This window comes from Poromitra crassiceps (assembly GCF_964638095.1).
Source record: "Poromitra crassiceps genome assembly, chromosome: 11".
In the NCBI taxonomy this organism is placed as follows: domain Eukaryota; kingdom Metazoa; phylum Chordata; class Actinopteri; order Beryciformes; family Melamphaidae; genus Poromitra; species Poromitra crassiceps.
This window is the reverse complement of record NC_139643.1, coordinates 33766983-33788702: the sequence shown is the minus strand read 5'-3', so window position 1 is coordinate 33788702 and position 21720 is coordinate 33766983. Positions and strand designations below refer to the sequence as shown.

Sequence of the window (21720 nt, the reverse complement as noted above, 5' to 3'; positions counted from 1 at the left end):
GGTAGGCGAGGGAATAAACCGCTACACCACCCGGGGCGCAACAACATTTAGATGATTTTGTCGGGCGAGGGTAGTAACATTTTAAGTTGTTTGTGTTATAATTTGTAGTTAAGAGGGCTACAGTAATTAAGATTAAATCACTCAAAGTGTACAGACACGGAGAAACCAAAACTCAGCATTCAAACGCACAATTTCTTTTTTGCCTAGTTCCTCTCATTCATCATACACATTGTCAGTCTTCTGCCTTTGGATCAAATCAGCTGTGGTGAGCCTGTCATTCATTGCTGTCAATCAGATACGCCCATTCTACTACTGCAAACAATAACGAGATGAGGTGATGAAGTGGGACATGATCCATGGAGGTCGCTAAGTGCTTTCCTGCAGGCCTCTCTCTAGCTGTCATTGCCAGGGTCATAACAGACTGTACTGGACTTGGATGTGTGTTTGTGCAGGGCCACGGGGGCGCAGACTGCCATGGTTATTATAACACTTTGATGCAGCTTCGCCCCACATTTAATATGAGCCTCTGGCCCAAAGGAAGTAGAGAGCGGGTATGCATGGGGGCAGGGTTTGTTCTCTGCCAAGCGGGATGGACTTGGGAATGGAGTTGTCTACGATATAGTGGAGTGACTGTCAATGTGTCTCACTGGGGGGTTGTGTGTGTTGACACTGGCGCGATCACTTAGCGGGACTTAGCGAAGGGTGAATTGCTTTTTTTTTTTTTTTTTTTTTTTTTTTACAGTGCACCTGAATGCAACATGCAAGGTACCCGCTGAATAAATGTCCAAATGTTCATGTCATTCTGGCCAATACTCCACTTCTGTTATAGCATTTCAGTCTGGAATATGGAATATCTTTCAATAATCAATAATAATGATTTAGCTGCTAAATTGTCAAATACCGCCGTCTGCTCGCTACCCAGGCACTTATGTATGTACTTAACCTAACTAACTATCCGGTGTGCACAACATTGTCAGACTAAACTCCGGCTGACACCACAAAAACCTACAATCCGCTACAGAAAAATGTATATTGATTGTTTATTAACTGGCCGGGCAAAGCAAGTTGAGTATCCCTGCTCTAGTGTGTATTAAGTACAGGCAATGTCCACCTTATGGCTTAATTGTTGAAAGAAGCAATACAATAATAAAAATATGGAGAAGTGAATTTACACAGGCTCCCTGCTGCTTGTTCACTTGCTCTTTCTTGAAAATAATATTCATCTTTCAGGGCTGAACAAGTAAAGCAATATTGCACAACCTAATATATGAGCCTTAGCTTGCTTGTACCTGAGCTTGTGCAGTTATTACAGTTGTGAAGGAGGGATAAGGAAGAGATGTTTTCTTTCTTGTTTTAATTTAAGGAAGGCCTTATCTGAACTCTGTTTTCTGGGAGCTGAATGTTGTTGTTTTCTCCCCTGAAGCCAACGCTCATGGCAATTTACCAGATAGACCTCAAAGACGAGAACTTAATGCTCTGTTTTCATCTGAACCTTTTCATATTTTAATCACAGGCCCTCTGACACAGTGGGGTTTTTTGGGGTTGGCCAATTCATTAACCAATTTGTTTTCCATAATGGGAATCATATTTTCCAAACCTTCAACCATTCAACCACTGATGATGTTTTCAGCCACTGATCCTCTGTCCATCTTCTGATCTTTCTTCCATCTTTCTCTCTCTCTCTCTCACTCACACACACACACACACACACACACACACACACACACACACACACACACAAACAGTATGAGTCAGATGAGCTGGAGAAGAGTGTGTACCAGGACTATGACAGCGACAGTGATGTCGCCGAAGAGCTCAAGCAGGACTACGTGGATGAGCAGACTGGCGACGCCCCGCTCAAGAGGTCAGTCACGGGTCAGAGGTCAGTCACGGGTCAAAGTTTGTTGTTGCCCGTCATTTACCCAGCTCAGGTGCTGACAGCGAGACTCATGTGATGCTGTGCACCTACAGACCACTATTTAGAATTTGTTCTCTCAGATCATCCAGTTTTTTACCCATTTCACACCAAATTATCTATTGTTGAATTTTGATTTCAGGGGGATTCTTAAGGGACGTGCACTCGTGCATTATGTCGATTATACATTTAGCAATGCTATTTTTAGCTCGCCTCTGCCTAACCCTGTTAGTAGGCGGAACAGTTGCATTTTGTCTTTATCTATACGTAATAAAAAAATATCTTTCTACCCACCTCTCAGTGACTGAGATTAGTGGCTGCTTGAGAATCACATAGGCAGTCGTCAGCTCCTCTACGCCTTGTATAAAAAGATACATTTTCACATTCAAAGAGACATTTGAACATGGTTTTAAAAGCGTTTTTAACTTTGATTTTGGATTTTCTTTCTTAAAAGTGTTGAAAGATACAAGTATCGTTAGGGTTCTACAATATACAGTATTCAATAATATACGGTAGGCAAACTTTAGCCAGTTTAGCTTAGCATGATACCTGTAATTATTTAGCTTATTTTTAAGCGGTGCAGCCGCTTCTATAACTGACTTTGTGTGTCCTTCTCACCGTTATGGCACGGACTGTCCATCTGTCACTTATAGAAGCCGCCACTTCTACAAGTGAGTATGTGTGTCCGTCCTTCCGTCCGTTTTGGCACAAGCGTCAACTGAGCATACAAAGGCCCACGACTGATGACCCACTGATGATGTCATGCCCCGCAATCAACGACTGGAAGGATGGATGGACGGATGGACAAGCAAAGTCAGTTATGGAAGCCACCGTTCTGATTATGTCATATTAGTAAACAAACAATCCATCACTGAGCATGCATACGCCCCCGACTGATGAGATCATGCCCCACAATCAGTGGGTGAGTGATGTGACAGATGATGTCATGTCTCCCAATCCTCGAGTGGTGGCAAGCGGTGACTGATGATGTACCACTGATGTCACAGGCATTGTGAGATTGTAAGTTATGTGGTAGAGATTGTGATGTCATATACTATGTCATCAGTGATGGTGATGGCAATTGTGACGTTATCAGTGATTTATGACAGACACTGATGTCTGCAGCGCTTATTTCTCGTGTGATTTTTTTAAATGGGTGTGGTGTAATACATCACATAATTTAGGGAACATGAATTTATGGGAATATTATTATAATAAGTTATGGTTGCTCTGTGAATGTGTGTCTGTGTGGTGGTCTGTTTTTTAACTCATTCCCCGCCATTGACATGATAGAACGTCAACCTGCCATGCGATAGATGGCGCTCTTGGCCACCTTATGAAGTGCTTTCATACTCGTATATTCCTCCGCAAGCCAGAGTTATTGGCCCCACAAAACCATCAATCGTTCTCAGCATTGATCTCCCTTCGTGGAGGAAGCGCATAAACACGTCCAGCCTGGTGCCTCAAAGCGGTTCAAGGAGCTGTTTACCCCCGGGCTTGTGACAGTCACTCAACGCTGGAGGATTTCTTTCACTAGAAGCATGGTAAATGCACACCAATCACTTCTCCTTCTCCATTAGTAATCCACTTTGTGAACCCTAACATAGTGTAAATTTCAGTCATCAAATATGCCCCCAGACCTCCACACATCGAGTACCAGGAAGCACCAGCCCCATGGAGGACATGAGTGTGCACTCAAAGGCATTTTTCTCCACTTCCTGGTCAGAGACGGCCGTTTACCTTTTTTTCCATGAAAGTAGCTTTGTTCAGTCTTTTGGGATATTCGGTGTTTAGATAGTCATAGAAGGAAATATTCTGTGGATCCTGGAAAATCACTGAAAAAGGTCAGGTCATAATCCCAACTGGGGTAACTAACGTAAAATAACATTGACAATTCTGTCAGGCTACATCACGTAAGGATAGACTGTAATGTTACACTAGACGCTAATGTAGGATTCTAATTGTAGGCTCGGTCGAATACCGGCCATACTAATTCCTAGACATGCATTGTTACGAGCCTATAACAATTAGTGACTACGTTTACGCCCTTTTGTAACACACAACTTCATATACTGTAGATATACTGTATACATAAAATGACAAAAAAGGTTATGACTAAAAATAGCTTGTCTGCTGAGGTATCTAGTGGTCCAGCGGTTTGGCCTCCAGCACCAACTGGATCTCTTTGGCATCCAGTGTTTCATACGCTAGCAGGGCGTCAGCCAGCCTCTTGTGCTCCTTACTGTACCTCTTCAGGATGCTTTTAGCTCGCTCATATGAGTCCTTCAGTAGAGCCCTCACTTCTTGTTCAATAGCAGCTTGCGTCTCGGGGCTCTGCTTTGATAGGTCGGTGTAGGTCATGACACCTAGCTTGTTGCTCATTCCGAATCGGGTCACCATCATTTTTGCAATTTTGGTTGCTCCGTCAAAGTCGTTGGATGCTCCAGTGGTGATGTAGTCTTCTCCAAAGATGAGCTCCTCTGCTACTCGACCGCCCATGCTGACATCCATCTGAGCCAGCAGCTCGGCCCGTGTCTCGCTCCAGCGGTCATTCTCTGGGAGCATGGACACATGGCCGAGAGTTGGGCCTCTAGGCATGATAGTGGCCTTGTTGATGGGCATTGCATCTTTGGTGTAGTAGGCAACGATGGCGTGTCCAGACTCATGGTAAGCTGTGATGGTTTTATTTTTCTTGTCAATTTCAACACTCCTCCTTTCAGGGCCCATGAGGATCTTGTCCTTGGCGAACTCCAGCTCCGTCATTGTGATCATCTTTTTCTCATCCACGGCTGCCTTCAGGGCCGCCTGGTTGACCAGGCTCTCCAGGTCCGCCCCGGAGAAACCCACTGTGCCGCGGGCAATGATCTGCGCATCCACAGCAGGATCCACTGTGATCTTGGACAAGTACCAGCTGAGAATTTCAGTGCGTCCTTTCACATCCGGAAGAGGGACCGTCACGTGCATGTCAAACCTCCCAGGTCTTATCAGAGCATTATCCAAAGCCTCTGCGAAGTTTGTAGCACCAACAACGATGACACCTTCATTTGGTTTAAACCCATCCATTTCAGCAAGCAGCTGGTTGATGGTTTGTCTGGAGTAAGCTGTTATAGGAGACTCAATCCTCTTTCCACCAACGCTGTCCAACTCATCAATGAAGATTACACAAGGAGCATTAGCTTTTGCCTCTTTGAAGAGCTTCCTGATGCGGCTCGCACCAACACCCGCATACATCTCCTCAAACTCTGATCCGGAGGCATAGTAGAAAGGCACGTCAGCCTCTCCAGCCATGGCACGGGCCAAAAGAGTCTTTCCTGTGCCTGGTGGACCAACCAGGAGAATCCCTTTAGGTAACTTTCCTCCCAGAATAGTGAACTTTTGGGGGCTCTTGAGAAACTCGACAACATCTTGAAGTTCATTCTTCGCCTCCTCCACTCCTTTCACGTGGTCAAATGTCACGTTCTTTAGCTGGATGGGGTCTACTGCCGAGTCAAGACCAAACATGTGGTGGAACCTCACTGATAGAAAAGGCGTTCTCGACAGACCGTAGATGCCGATAAGGAATAGGACCAACAGGATCAACCTGGTCCTTCTCAATGAGGCTTGTGTCCTCTGAGTGAAGGCCTGCGATGTCATGAAGCCCTCAGTGAAACCCATCTTGAAGGCCTCCTGCTGATTCTCCGGAATGTTCTTCTGTTTCACCACTTGTTCCATTGACTGCACCTCCGGTCCCTTTTCCCTCATCAGCAATCTCTTCATGACATTTGGAGTGGAGACCTCCATTGGACCATCAAAACTAGACTGCACTCGTCTAGTCTTCGTCCGAAGTGTCTTGAGACCCCGATTCTGGACCCATACAGGCAAGAATTGTAGATCTGAGCAAACTTCTGTTAAAGGGCTCTGGTATTGTCTGTGAAATATTGGTGAGCCAAAAAAAACCAACCTTCTGTGTGAAAGCCCATGCTTGTTCTGGTAGAAGGTGTCTGCTGAAACGTGAGATGTCTTCCATGATGAGGCAGCAGCAGGAGGCTCCTCTGGTGCCTGTCTCGGCAGTAACCTGCTGACGAGCTCATCTAGCTGAGCAATCGTGATGTCTGACAGACGCAAGTCCCTCAGGCTGACACTGGGCTCTTTGAGTAATGGATTGTGCTCTGGAGTCAAGTATTTTTGCAGGCTTTGGATTGAAGCTGTAGCTGCAGAGTTGGCCAGCATTTTCAAAGATTGGAGTGCATTGGTGAGCTGGCTGAGGGGCACTATCATCTGCTGTGGCTGAAACAATGTCGAAAGTGAAAACATTCCAGAGTAATGAAAATTAACAGAAAAATTGAGGGTTGATGCATGAGGTCAGACCCTCCGTATAACAATATGGCCTCCTAGAGCACTGTCCTTTTGTTTTCCCTGTTACACAACCTTCAGCAACAACTGTCAACACCAAATGCATTCTTCGAAGTGCAGTGCCCATTCACTCACTCACACACTGTGTTGGACTTTAACTCACCGAGTGCACAAACTCTGCAGGGAAGGGTTTATGAGACATGTCTGACATCATCAGCGATGTCATAGACTGAATTGTGATGTCATCAGTGATGTCATAAATCCTTCCCTGTTGAGGTTCTAAATTGGGCAACTCTTGCTAACAGCCAATCAAGCCTAAACCTGCAGCAACATCACTGTGATGTCACTTTTTCCTTTACCCCCCCCCCCCCCCCCCTCTACCCCTTTTTGGGTTTTCTCAGGACAGCAGCAGTACAGGAAACAGACAGTGCCTGTGCTCATGAATAAACAATGTGAATTCTGGCTAGGACAGGTACTCGACAGTGCTGTCAAATCAAAAGGAATATACTTTTTGTGCACTTTTTTTTTAGGACTTTCTGATTGCCAAATAGACACTAGATTGCCACATCGGCAGGGAGTTAGGTAGTGCTGGAGAGAGGGTGAGGAATGAATCTGATACAGGGACGAGTGTTTTAACACTCAAACACAACGCACAACGCAACCACCTGAGGCTAATGTGAGTTCACAGCGGAAAGGAGAAGGCAATACAGCACAACAGTGACTTTATTGAAGCAGCTCTGGTTCCAGGAAGTGAACACCCCACGCACCTCTCCGCCAACACCCCAGAACAATGACAGATCAACAAACATACTGATCCGGAGTTCATGTGTGAAAGTGGCTATAGTGAGAGGTAGAGAGAAATGCAACAAAGAGATGAAGAAAGAAAGAGACCCTCTTGAATCAGACCAAAGTGGGAGCAGAGGCTGTTAGAAAGGAAGGTCAAAAGAGGAGTACTAAGAGGAATTGGTTTGATGGAGATTCAAGACGAAGGGAACAAAGGAGAGAAGGCGAGCAGGACTAGTCTGACTGCCATTGGCTCGGAGCAGAAGGGAAATCCCTTTCACTCCCTGCAAGCTCTGCCATTGACTACAACCGGCTCCGACCATTTCAGTCGGCTTGATTGATTTTATTGATGCATATTATATTAACACTTATTTCCAACATGGTCCCTGGTCAAAGGGAAATCCCTTTCCACTCCCTGTGTCGCTCTCAGATGCCTCCTCCGCTGTGAAACAACAACGCTACAGTGCTACATGCTGAAAATGGCAAGTTTTGACAAATATTTGGATTGTGCAATAAAGCAAGCCCTGGCCCTGCTTTGGTACTTTCGGTGGATGGTTGTAAAGATAACAGCCTTTTTTCCTGCTAGACCAGAGAGTAAGAGCAGCCAGTCTCTCTCCTGCGCTGGTAGAGCACGAAATGGAGATAGTCTGCGCAGTAGTGCTTTCAGGAGTATGGCTGTGGAACTCCATATCCTCATCTCTAGATAGGCCTCCCTGACGGCGACTGGGTGTTGGTGTAGGAGGACGGCGACTGGGTGTTGGTGTAGGAGGATGGCGACTGGGTGTTGGTGTAGGAGGGCCCGCTTGGATAGCTGTAGCCGCCGTAGGAGTAGCTAGCCGGGTAGGGTGCCGGGCCGCTCTGGGCGTGGCTGGGGGTGTACTGCCTGAACACCAAGCCCGGGTCCCACGAGGGGAACGTGGCCTGGGCCGGGTAAGGGCAGGCGCTCGCAGCCGGAGGGCCAAAGGGCGGCCTGGGGCTGGTGTAGCCCCCCGTTGGGGTGAAAGGGGAGCCTGCGCTGCGGTAAGGAAGGAACTGGAACGAGGGGTTAGACGTGGCTGCTGCGGTGGAGCGGGTGGGGTTGAGAGGATCGACAGGGTAGGGGGTGTAAGGAAGCCCGGTGGAGCCCCACGTGGAGGAGGTGGACTGCGAGGCGTTTGGGTAGAGGCCAGGCTGACTCAGAGATATGGAGCTCGACTGCGGCTGCTGATTCGTCATCGATGATTCGGTGGGGTCCTGACTGGGGCATGCTGATGTCATGCCAGGGGCGTCGTTGCCCTTGCTCCTCTGTCGTAGGACCTCCTGGAGTTTCTCTATTCGCACTCTTCTTTTGTGAGCGAGGGAGCGCAGGGAGAGGAAGCGCACGAGGAAGGAGTCCAGGGGCAGCAAGCCCTCCAGGAACTCATCAGCTAGCGCCTCCGACTCTGCCTCTGTTGTGCCGCCCTCTGCCTGTAGCCTTGAGAACAACGCATCTCTCATAGCACAGTGTTGTCTGTAAGTCTCTCTGACGCTCTCTAGTTGGGTGCATCTCTCCCTCAGTCTCTCCTTCTGTGTCTCCAGGCGAGGTTTCATAATGTCCAGGTTTTGCTCGGCCAGGCTGCGATTCAACGCCCATGCCATCTCTCTCTCCAACTGGATGTTCTGGATCTCATCAGATTCCAGAGCCATAGACTCAATCCTATCTGTGTTGTCAAGGAGCTCCTGGAGCTCTGATTGGCTCAGGACCTGGAGCTTCTGCATTTGATTTGGCAGGATGGACGATGCTAGAAAACCAAATCACAATGTCAAATAATAGTCACAATGTCTATGATATCATCAGTGGGTATGACATCACTGATGATGTCACCGACATGCATGCAACACAATGTTATGTGCATGCAACACTGATGATGTCATCAGTGTTTATGCATGATGTCATAATGTTATGTTATGATATTTGAGTTACTTAGTCGTAAGACCCACCATCGACATCAGCAAGGTCCAGCGACGGAGGGTCTGATGCACTTCTACACCTCCATCGTTGAGTCCATCCTCACCTCCTCCATCACCGTCTGGTATGCTGCTGCCACTCTCAAAGACATTAACAGACTTCAGCGCATCATCTGCTGCGCTGAGAAGATAATCGGATGCAACCTGCCATCCCTCCAGGACCTGCATACAGCCAGGACACTGAAGCGGTCTCGCAAGATCATGGCCGACCCCTCCCACCCTGGCCACAAACTCTTTAAGACACTCCCCCACGGCAAGAGACTGAGGTCTGCCAAGACCAGAACCACCCGCCACAAGACCAGCTTCTTCCCAACCGCCATCAGCCTCACCAACAAGGCCCGGAAACCCCTTCCGCCAAGGACCTCACCAACAACCCCCCCCCACACACACACAAACTCACTACCGCCTCCTAAATTCAACTGAACTCCCCCCTTCCCCATAAAACTAACTCATATCTAATTTAATGCCTGTTTAACTGGGACTGTAAATGCATGTAAATTCCCTGCACATTTAATGCCTATTTAACTTAGCCTGTAAATTTAATGTACATTCAATGTAAACTCTTATTTAACTCTGACTGTAAATTCATGTAAATCCACTGCCTGTTTAACGTCTATTTAACTCAGTCTGTAAATCTCATGTAAATTCAACGTAAATTCATATTTATTATCCACAGAACACTTCACCACTCATGTACATATTGTATATATTTACTCGATTTGATTGCAGTTGCAACTTTGTGATGTCTTTAGTTATCTTCCTACTTCCTATCTCTGTATATTGATGTGACCGCTACGCTGCATACAGACACTAAGACAAATTCCTCGTATGTAACTTGCATACTGTGGCAATAAAAGTGATTCTGAATCACAAGAGACTTCCGGCGCTCCGTACAGATGCTGCAGGTGAAATCTGCTTGGCTGCTCGGTCCACAAGTTCACCACGCTTTAGTGGGCAGTTTTCGCCCTAGGACGACGCCAGACTCTGGTCCACATCTGGACCCAGACGCCGTCCTATCCGGACCGAGTCCTATAACCTACAAATGATTGAGGATTGTTACCCTAGGAGGATGACATTTGGCATGGAGGTCAAGTGTGTGTGTGTGTGTCAAGTGTGTGTGTGTGTGTGTGTGTGTGTGTGTGTGTGTGTTCTTCTGTGGTGTTTTATGGCAGTTGGTATCCTTTATGTTGCATTACCACTGTTGAGATGCAGGAGTTATAACTGATGATGTCACAATGTCCATGACATCAGATCAGTATCTGTCATGAATCAATCACTGATGACATCACAATTTCTCAAGTGACATCAAGAGCCATGGTGACATCAATGATGACAGAGTCTATGACGGATGGGCAACTTTGATGATAAGAGAGGGCCACAAAATAATGTCCTTGCTACCAGAGGGCCAGATTGTGACCGTGCACTTCCACCAGTAGCCTACTGTAACTCCATCACTCCCAATTATAGCTACTAATTTGATGAAAAGGACTGGTAATCAAGTTATTATACCAACATTTATATTTTTGTATAACATTTTGTAATTTGTCCGTTCAGATGACACCAGAAACTTTGCTCTAGCTTTAAAACGGTGGGCACGGTGGCTCAGTGGTAGAGCTGTCGCCTCACAGTCAGAAGGTCCTGAGTTCGATTCTCGCCTGGGACACTGGGCGCTGTGGTTGTGTTCCCCCCCATATCTTCAGTGCCCACTGCCCAGGTGGGGTATCTCGTCGTAAGGGCCTTTCTGTCTGTGTGGAGTTTGCATGTTCTCCCCGTGCTCCCCCAGGGGGTTCCTCCGTACATAACCCCCCCATTAAAAACATGCAGAAGATCAGATCGTCATCGTCATCGGACCAGTGACGACAACATCCGAAGTTGGTCCCCGGGCGCTGTACGAGAAAGCGACCACTGCTCCTGGCCTGCCCCCCGGAGGAAAGGACAAGCCAGGATGGGTCAAATGCAGAGGACAAATTTCACCGGCCACCGTCAGCATGAGTGTGTTTGTGGCCGTCCGTGCATGTGTTGATGTGTAACCGTGTGACAATAAAAGACGGGCTTGTCCGTCTGAAATCGTGTTTTAAAACGGCCTGCTACAGCAATTTGATGGGGTACATCACCCAAATGTCATATTAATCAGTAAGAGTAGTAATGTTGCATTGTGCAATGTGCATCCTGGATATTGTTTAGTTACAATAGTGTTAGCTCAAATGCTAACATTAAACAGTATGTGGATGGACAATGCTAACACCATTAGCGCCATGATCTGTACAGTAAATTAACTCATTGAGTGCCAGCCACTTTTGGAGAACGGACGCTCCCAGTGCCAGAGTTTCAGAGCGTTTTCAGTGATTTCTCGAGGCCCACAGAATATTGTGTGATATTACTATGTAAACACTGAACACGCACAAAGAACGATGAGACTCTATTCTATCATCTGCAAAAAAAAGTTTATTGATCCCATTTTCCGTTCTTTAGTTATGAGCCGGAGAAGATAGCTTGATTCATCCAAAAAAAGCAATTTTTTTCTAGAAGCTGAGATAATTGGCCTTTTGTGAAATTAATCATTTCAAGCACATCACTGACTCTGAAGCTAATCTTTTCTAATGTAGTCACACCTCAAAAATAATTTCCTTCAATAAAACAGTTTAGGCCAGGGAATTTTGTTTGGCAGAATAATATTTTTAGCTACAACCAGCAGCGCTGGCCCCTGCGTGCGCTGCTGGTTGCAGCTTCTTGCTGGTTTTGATTTGCTGCTGGTGGGTATCGGATATTCTGGCTTGCGTTTGTCAATCCTGTCCTGCTGCCTGGGTCTGTCTGGGTGTTGCGTGCTGCTCTGCGTGCCCAATCCCCCCCCCCCCCCGCCCCGCCCCGCCTCGCCTCAACTGCACACTCCTCCTCCTGTCTGTGGTGGCTCTCTGCTGAGTTTGCTGTGCGCACAGTGAAGGGTGCGGAACAGCCAGGCTTTTTTACAGCGTTCCGCGTGTGTTTGTCACCGGCAACGATGCTTCCAGTTGAGAATAATAACAACTCCACGGTGTGGATGTGCAGATGTGCTGTCGCAACCGACACGGAGCGGCTCAATTGTGGGAGCAGATTGGCTGCTGCAGGCACAGCTGCAGTAACGTGCTTCAGCATATCGATGCATACGGATGCGATGCGATTTCCGTTTCCATAACGACTTCTTCTTTGTTTTTTCCTTGCCTTTCTGTTATGTGGAGAGCACTGTCGCCACCTAAGGGTTCTGTAAAATAGGTTATAGACCTCCAATAGCTACAATAGTTGTACCAGAGATGTATCAGGGATTGATCCACGTCCCACCGTCAAAAAACGCAATTGACGACAACCGTCGTCATTGGCACTCTACGTCAGTATTTGAATTGACGACAGCTGTCGTCATTGGCATTCAATGAGTTAAAAACAGATTTGAGTGGTCTAACCTAACCAAAAATGTCCGCCTTGTAAAAAAAAATATATACCCAGGGGCCACACTGAGTGAGGTCATCAGTGAGTATGACATCAGTCAAAACTGGCCACCACTTGACGATGACGTCATCACTCTGTCTGAAACTTTTGGAACGATTGCGGGGCATGACATCAGTGGGTATGACATCAGTGGGTATGACATCAATGTTTGATAATAGTCACCACTGTCCGCCAATTGACGATGGCGCCATTTTACTGAAATGAATGTGTTTTTCATTATCCGATCCATTATCCATTAACTGGGGATACAGATCACATTTTAATGCCAGGTGTAAATTCATGATGGCTTGTGATGTTAGCGTTTGAGCCTCATTTATTACACATGATAACGTGCATAATGCTTTGCATTAGCATACACCGCATCACATTTGCCGGGTCCCTGTCCGCCATGTGTCTCACCTCAGCGGGTCCCTGTCCACCATGTGTCTCACCTCAGCGGGTCCCTGTCCACCATGTGTCTCACCTCAGCGGGTCCCTATAGACACGAACATGCTAATCTCCCCTTCTTACCAGCGGGAATCACTGATCTCTCTAATTATCAGGTGGGTCGCCGGGTCACATCCAGAAATGAGAAGGCCCATATAATGAATGCGAGCTTAATACGGCTCAGTGATCAGTGTCAGGGGTCCGGTTCTCTAAGATCACCGGTTCACAGACGGCACCGCGGGGCTCCGTCCTTGTGTCTCTCATGCTTTGTGTAATGGTTTCTGATTGATCAATTACAAGACTGAGTAGATGTCTATCGGCAAGTGTGGCACGTAACAGAGCCGGCCGGGGCTTTGAACCTGCCACGGGTCAGTGATATTAAGATATATTAGTAAGTGTCCCTTTTTCTCATGTCTCTACCCTCCTTCCACCATCAACCGGCCAATCAGTGTGTCTCGAGAGACCATACGAAGCAGGAAGAAGTCCGACTACAGCCTTAATAAGACCAACGCGCCAATCCTTACCAACACCACCCTTAATGTCATCCGGCTTGTCGGTGAGTCTTGCACACACACACACACACACACGCACACACACACCTACTGTACACACACTTCTCGAAAGCGGTCAAGAACACACACTAGTGGTTGACCTCTCTGACTGGCTGAGACTTCCGTTTAACCATCAATAGACTACTTGCACAACTCCACTACTTCCTGAAATGAGTAGGGCATACTGGTTTCCTGTCTTACACTATTGGATGAACTGATTAATGTCAGGTGTGCCTGACTGCTGCAGTCACAACAACAGTGATCAGGCACACCTGACATTAATCAGTTCATCCAATAGTGTAGGACAGGAAACCAAACTGCCCTACTCATTTCAGGGAGTAGTGGAGTTGTGCAAGTAGTCTATTAAGTGGATAGATCATTGAGACGGTGTGACTAGCTGTGTGACTGGCCTGCACTAATCATCGTTAGCCTTCACTCCCACCTTTCCTTTCCTCAGAGGTGCTCACGTCTTTTCTCTGACGTGTGTTTGAAAGCAGTTTCTCCATTTGAGTCTCAAGTACGAAAAGGCATTCGACTAGACAATTATCGCTGGTTAAATTGTCCTTTTCTATTATGAATTAATTTGTTAACCAAGGCTGATGATGGCCTGCAAATTCAGATTTGCTTTTAATGTTCACTTTTCATACCGTGCATGTTTTCAGGCTGGTGTGCTGTTTGTAAAAATAAAAACCGTTCGGCCCAGCTCGCATTCACAGCTCAGAACATTCCTGCACATATCAAATAAAATAATCGTCTTTATTTGTCTTGCTTTCGCACATTAGGGGATTATTGATTTAGAACTGTCAGGGAAAACTTCAAGTGGTAAACTGAGGCTGAAGCCAAACTTTGATTCGAAGCAATCACTTTTAATTCAGTGTGTGCGGCTCGTTGATAGTTAGATTGCACCCTGAGTTCTTGGTGCACAATTCAAGAGACGGCGTGACAATTGAGGGTGTGAGTGAAATACTAGTGTCTCAGTGGCAGAGCTAAATAGATTTCTTATTTTTTCTCCCTCCATTCATCAGTTCTGACTCAATGGTAACCTCGTTACATCCCTGTACCTCTGTACTTATTGCTTCTATTACCTTTCTGGCTAATTAAATTCCCACCCCCTCTAGAGTATGCAAATGCAGTGTGTGCCGGCTAAGGTTCCTTCCCTAAACGATGTGGTTCCACCATGATTAACTTACTGTAGCTTAACTGAATTTCCTACAAGATTTACTTTGGAGTTGAAGCATTTCATTGATTGTAGAGCAATATTGGATTCCAAAAGATACTGATGCAAAAAAAAAGGCGGAAATAACGGTGTGACTTCAACGCCAAGGCCGCTAGGGCCCGATGAGATCATCACTGATGATGCAACAATTGCTCGAGTGACATCGCCGATGACATCTGTTGTTCTGTGTTTAATTTAATGTCATCAGTTATGAGGTCACTGTTTAATTACTGATGTCGCAATGTATGCATAAACAACATCATCTGTGATTTATGCCATCACTGATGTCATAATTCCTATGAGAGCCATTGTGACATCATCAGTGATGTCATAAATCCTTTTGTACTTATGCACAGAGCCATTGTCCCATGACCTGCTTTTCTACCAAGTTTTGTTCTCCTTTAATACATCCATGGTTTCGTGCAAATCCGTTCATAACTTTTTGAGATATCCTGTTGACAAACAGACAAATGGGAGCGAAAACATAACCTGAAATTAAATTAAATTAAAACATAACGTTACCTGACAAACAAACCAAAGTTGTATTAAACATCATGTTCACAATCTATGAGTGTGTCTTGATTCCGATCCTGAAAGAGATGCAGGCTGAATAGCTTTGGAACACTTTTGCAAATGGGCAAGTGAAGTTTGTGAGCATGTCCACAACACCTCCTCTGTCTGATGTCCACACCTCCTCTGTCTGATGTCCACAACCCCTCCTCTGACTCTGATGGCAACTGGTTTTCTTCTTGTGTCATCTCCATGAAGGGAAGTACATGCAGATGATGAACATCCTGAAACCCATCGCCTTCGATGTCATCCACTGTGTGTCGCAGCTCTTTGACTACTACCTGTACGCCGTCTACACCTTCTTTGGACGCAATGACATGGTAGGTTATCACTAGGGATGCACCGATCGATCGGCACGTGACCGGAAATGGCCGATTTTCACGTGATCGGCCTCGATCGGTGATCTGTTCCGGTCACTCTAAATAGCCGATTCTGTGAGCCGATTTTCACATGATGTGCGCGCACCCCAAAGCACCGAGACAGGCACCCAGCCACCACACCACACACGCCAGCATACCTTCCTCGTTGTGGATTTTTTTCACCGTCAGTGAAGTAGACAAAACTCGCAGTTTGTCACACATGCAAGTCGAAAATAAGCCGTAGAGACAGAGATGCGGCCGAGTCCCGCTCGGCTGGAGTCCAGTCTGAGCGACTCGCTTCACCTCACTGGCCCCCCTCTCTCTGCTCTCTCTACCCGGGAAGCAGTGCTGCTGCACCCGGCCACAGTGCACAGCCGACTTGGCGAGGTGAACGCGAGCATTGTGTCCAGTATACCATTCCCCGACCTGCCTTTTCCATTCCACATCAGCGCTGGTGCCTCAGCCTGTCAGTCATGTTGTAACGTAGATACAGGAGAGACTATTTGTTTGTTTCGTATTGCAAATAGAACGACGGACATAATAATAAAAATGCATCGGACTCACAAGTGTGCAAGGATTTCTGTGCGTGACGATATTTTTTCGGATGGCAGATAAAAATACGCATACCAAACTTCGGACTGTGTGTAAACTCCGCCTGATATTCAGACTGAAGATCGTTACTGTAACTCATAAACTCATTTCCCCTCTACTCAAGAGGACTGGTCTGGAGCCAGTCTATAAACTCCTTGTCCATGGATCATTTTGATGTTCTGTTGCACCTGTTTTCTTTTGGAAAAGTAAATGCATGATAGCTGTGGGATGTAGGCTATTGGATTTAATTTAATTTTTGTATTCATTGTATTTGCACAAAAAAGCTCTGTCCAGTAGCCTAACCTGGAACACTTTTATTTTGAGATGTGTTTGAGTGAGATGGTCCTACTTCATGCAAATGATAAGATAAGATAAGATTATTTGGATCCCCATTAGATGTAAGAATTGTTCTATGAATCTTAATTTTCAAACAAAGTTACAAAAACGTTTGTGTAAGCTGTCAATTGTTGTTTTTAGAAAAAAAAATCGGAATCGGCAAAAATCGGTATCGGCAAGTCAGACTATTCAAAAATCGGAAATCGGAATCGGCCAAGAAAATGGCAATCGGTGCATCCCTAGTTATCACTGGTCCACTATACTTTACATACTGTGTTTATATACTGTTTCAGTGGACACTTGTCCACTATACTTTACATACTGTATATAAATACAGTATGTATTGAGGTTTCAGGACTACAACAATGGATTGCATTGCATTCTTAGACATTGCCGTGTGCTTTTATTGTGTATGTTACATACAATTGGCTAAATTATTAGTTAATTCAGAGTTAGATGATATTTTTTTAGCCGGAAGTCGTGACACAACCACACAACCGGGTCAAATGGGCGTGGCTACATAAATATTTCTGTGAAAGACCCATGAATACATTCTGAAAGACCTGTGAATACTTGGGTCATTCTGTCAAAAAAAAAATCTTTCTTTCTTTTTTGGGGGGGGATTTTGCCTTTATTAGATAGTGTACAGTGAAGGACAGGAAAGTTTGTTGGGGGATCAGCTGGTTAACACCTGGACTGACATTTCCAATAGCCACAGTATATCAAAACGCCGTGCCTTTTCCCTCAGGCAGTAGTACGTCTTGTTGTCCACATCTCCTCCGCTTCCTCTTTTGTCATGGCTGTCATCGCTCACAGCCGAAACCCCCCGCTTAAAGACGGGCCACTCAGGGTGGGAGTGAGTGCCCCCCTCTCCTCTTAAAGACAGGCCACTCAGTGTGGGAGTGAGTGCCCCCCTCTCCTCTCAAAGACAGGCCACTCAGGGTAGGAGTGAGTGCCCCCCTCTCCTCTCAAAGACAGGTCACTCAGGGTGGGAGTGAGTGCCCCTCTCTCCTCTCAAAGACAGGCCACTCAGGGTGGGAGTGAGTGCCCCCCTCTCCTCGGCCACTCAGTGTGGGAGTGAGTGCCCCCCTCTCCTCTTAACTCATTCATGGCCAGTTTAGGACTGCCAATATTTAGCACAGGCCAAAGATTTTCATAATTGTTGGTCATCTTTCAAGACCCACAGTAAATTATCTATTAGCACCAAAGTGATTTGCAATACCTCAAAATGAAGATGTACGTCTCTGGGTTCACCAGGAAAAAAAAAGTGAGCTTTTAGCATGTTCTGTACTCTACTTATAGCCATTTATATACACCCTGTTTTCACCCAAAAGGTCTCCCTGAGAAAATAAACAGGAGAAAAGCCATTTTTTGTAAAAGGGCACAATCTCAGGCAGAACTCACTCTCAATTCTTTTATTTTGAACTGTATTGACATCAGACATGTAAATATTATTCGTTAGGACACAAATGACAAAAAAAAAAAATATATATATATATATATACACATGAAGTGCTTTTTTTTTACATTCAACAATACAGTTTAATCGGTGTGAGTGAGTGTACAGACAGACAGACAGACAGACAGACAGACACACCGACAGACAGACAGACACACACACACACACACACACACACACACACACACACACGATCCCCCTTTTAGATTTCTAACCCCACATAGGATAAGCAATAACCACGCCCTGTGGCGCTGGGATTGGCCAGGAGCAACACTGGAGGGCACGCAGCCCAGCGATTTCATGAACCCACTGAATAGCTCTTGAGAACAGACAGCGGGCTGCTGTGACTGCCGCTTCTGCCTTGTTAGCTGTTTGTGTGTTTATTTTGTTTTGTTCTGGTCCACCCGTCCTCGTCCATGTCTCCCTGTCATATCCTCCCTGCTATTTGATCGTTCCCGTTTTCCCCTCGGCTATTCAACACGTCCTCACCGCCCTCGCAAACTGATCGATCATTTCCTCATTCCTCCGATGATCAAACACATCTCTTGATTACTTTCTCCCGTTTTCTCCCGGCTGGCACAGAGGAAGGCGACTCCAGCTCGTGCAGCGTGCCGAGCGGCGTTTCAATGGCGTTTCTCCTGTCTGCACAAAGAAGCGTTTATCCGTTTTCTGCTTTTCCTCTTGCTCAATTTCAAAACAACAGCTGCGGTATGTGTTTGTTCACGTGTTGTCTTAGATGCTAGGGACCTGATACTATGTCAGAGGCTGGGGAAGTGTTTGAACTAAGCGCTGCAGTAATAAAAACAAAAACACGTCAAACACGTCTTTGGCGTGGATGGCTATTTCTGATAACACGTCAAAGACGTCTTTGGCGGTGAATGAGTTAAAGACAGGCCACTCAGTGTGGGAGTGAGTGCCCCCCTCTCCTCTTAAAGACAGGCCACTCAGTGTGGGAGTGAGTGCCCCCCTCTCCTCTTAAAGACAGGCCACTCAGGGTGGGAGTGAGTGCCCCCCTCTCCTCTTAAAGACAGGCCACTCAGGGTGGGAGTGAGTGCCCCCCTCTCCTCTTAAAGACAGGCCACTCAGTGTGGGAGTGAGTGCCCCCCTCTCCTCTTAAAGACAGGCCACTCAGTGTGGTAGTGAGTGCCCCCCTCTCCTCTTAAAGACAGGCCACTCAGTGTGGGAGTGAGTGCCCCCCTCTCCTCTTAAAGACAGGCCACTCAGTGTGGGAGTGAGTGCCCCCCCTCTCCTCTTAAAGACAGGCCACTCAGGGTGGGAGTGAGTGCCCCCCTCTCCTCTTAAAGACAGGCCACTCAGTGTGGGAGTGAGTGCCCCCCCTCTCCTCTTAAAGACAGGCCACTCAGGGTGGGAGTGAGTGCCCCCCTCTCCTCTTAAAGACAGGCCACTCAGTGTGGTAGTGAGTGCCCCCCTCTCCTCTTAAAGACAGGCCACTCAGGGTGGGAGTGAGTGCCCCCCTCTCCTCTTAAAGACAGGTCACTCAGGGTGGGAGTGAGTGCCCCCCTCTCCTCTTAAAGACAGGCCACTCAGGGTGGGAGTGAGTGCCCCCCTCTCCTCTTAAAGACAGGCCACTCAGGGTGGGAGTGAGTGCCCCCCTCTCCTCTTAAAGACAGGCCACTCAGGGTGGGAGTGAGTGCCCCCCTCTCCTCTTAAAGACAGGCCACTCAGTGTGGGAGTGAGTGCCCCCCTCTCCTCTTAAAGACAGGCCACTCAGTGTGGGAGTGAGTGCCCCCCTCTCCTCTTAAAGACAGGCCACTCAGGGTGGGAGTGAGTGCCCCCCTCTCCTCTTAAAGACAGGTCACTCAGGGTGGGAGTGAGTGCCCCCCTCTCCGTCGACCATCTCACAGAGGCACAACGCAGCATTTGTCTTGATAGCACCCTCAGGGACCCGGTAATGACGGCAACCAAACGACTGCTGCCCCACCGAGGTGCAGGAAGAGGATGAGGCGAGCGCACTGCAGGGTGCCCCTCCTGTGTGTGCGCGTATGCATGCATGCGTAATGTGGAGATGAGGGAAGGGGGACTCCGCGGTTCCAGCTTGACAACTTGTCAGGGGTTCCTTTCTAATTCCCCTGCATCTGTGGGTCCATGTGTGCGTGTTTGTCACGTTCTCCCCTCTGTCTGTTCTCTGTTTGCCGGTGTTCATATCTCTCTCCCTCAGTATCAGTATCTCTCTCCCTCAGTATTGCCGTCTGCCTCGTCTCAAACTCCGTCTTCCCTCTTTGCCGTCTCCGCCAGGCTCGCTCGCTCTTTCTCGCTCTCCCTTTCTTCTCATTTTTGTGTTGTCAGCTCCCACGCCATTTCTCTCTCCCTCTCCGTCTCTCTCTCTTCCTCCCTCTCTCTTTGTGTGTGTCTCTCTCTCTTCCTCCCTCTCTCTTTGTGTGTGTGTGTGTCTCTCTCCCTCCTTCTATTCCACCACTGTACTGTATACCTCATTATGCCACTTTGAAGCCACCTATTTCAATAATGGTCTCTCTTGAAAAGGCACCTAGAGATACACTAAAATGCTAAACGATGCTAATGTCTCCATGAATATTTAAAATGCGCCTGGAAATGGTTATGCACATATGCTGGTATTTTGACCTAGGGACTGCTCTCTTTACTCGGCTGGCACCAAGATGGAGTGGGTCGACTGGTGGAGTTGAGACGTAATGCCTGGCATTAATATTCAAAAGGGTAAATACCCCCATTATCTGTGCATATTGTCCCTGTACTGTATAGTGGAGCTGTGCCTTTGGCACACGCTGCGCACACGCTAAAGACACATTAGACGCCGCGCTCACGGCTTCGCACACTCACCATTAATAATGACGTTCAAATGCTGTGACAGGGAGAGACCGATTGACTACAAATAGCTTATTGGAAAACGATGATGAAATGGTTTGCCCTGCGAGAAAGATTCTTCACTCAAGTGGCCCTTCCAGGGAGACGATGAAGAAGGATACAGTGAGGGAGAGGGGGAGGCGAATGGACGGATCTAGGGAAGAGTGAAAAAGATGGCGGATATCCAGGGTGGGTGTATCACAATGTATTGCGATGGGGGGGGGGGGGTGTGTCCGACTAAGAGACGCAATAGGAGAGGTAAAGAGGCAGAGCGAGAGCGAGCTGAGAGCTTGACACTTGAATAGATGGGCTCTCTGGAAAGCGAGCAACAATATGAGCAATAGTGGAAGATTCTAGTTTGATTGTCCCTGCTTGGCCATCTGTCTGCCTGATGCTGTTGACTCAGTATGCAAAGCCACTTGTTCTGTCTCCTCATCTGTCGCTGCCTGTTAGCGTGCCTGTGTGTGTGTGTCTCCTTTCTCTCTTAATAGCTTAAACACTCATACATACTACAATATATTATACAAACGCACACATGGTTGCTATGGGTATTTCTTTTGCCTTTTGCTTTTTGAATTGATCGACTGGATTTGGATCGGGGGATTTTCAAGTTTGGGGAAGCGCTTGCATTAAAAAGTGTCTTAAAGGGATCGTTCACTCTTTTTTTTAAAGTCTAGCCCTGTTTGCAAGGATGATGTTGATGGGTAGAGTTCTTTCTCAGCACAATCCATGCTGTTCCTCGTAGTAGCTCTGGAACGTTGGGCAAAAACGAATGCAAGGTCAATGGGGTCACGCTGCTGTATGACTGAGGCATTCAAATTGTAATCCACAGTGCACCTAAAGTACATTTCCTCTGGTGGCTCCCCTGGTAGAGC

General features: G+C 46.9%; 2 protein-coding genes and 1 pseudogene across 4 annotated transcripts in view; 1 reads left to right on the top strand and 2 right to left on the bottom strand.

Annotated features, from left to right (window-relative positions):
• The window catches only part of vps50 (VPS50 subunit of EARP/GARPII complex), a 174763-nt gene that overhangs the window by 99980 nt on the left and 53063 nt on the right, over positions 1-21720 (top strand). For both annotated transcript variants that reach the window (XM_083645564.1, XM_083645563.1), the window contains exons 19-21: positions 1746-1864; positions 13372-13478; positions 15458-15579. In XM_083645564.1, the coding sequence (XP_083501690.1) occupies positions 1746-1864; positions 13372-13478; positions 15458-15579 (348 nt within the window). The remainder of the gene's footprint in view (positions 1-1745; positions 1865-13371; positions 13479-15457; positions 15580-21720) is intronic.
• On the bottom strand, positions 4058-6208 carry LOC310785144 (ATP-dependent zinc metalloprotease YME1L1 pseudogene; annotated as a pseudogene). Its single transcript has one exon. The product of its transcript is annotated as an ATP-dependent zinc metalloprotease YME1L1 pseudogene (transcript).
• Positions 7730-8767, bottom strand: LOC310785702 (uncharacterized protein; the record flags this gene model as incomplete). Its single annotated transcript, XM_083646843.1, has 1 exon — positions 7730-8767. The coding sequence occupies one exon, from the start codon at positions 8765-8767 to the stop codon at positions 7730-7732; it is 1038 nt and encodes a 345-aa protein (XP_083502969.1).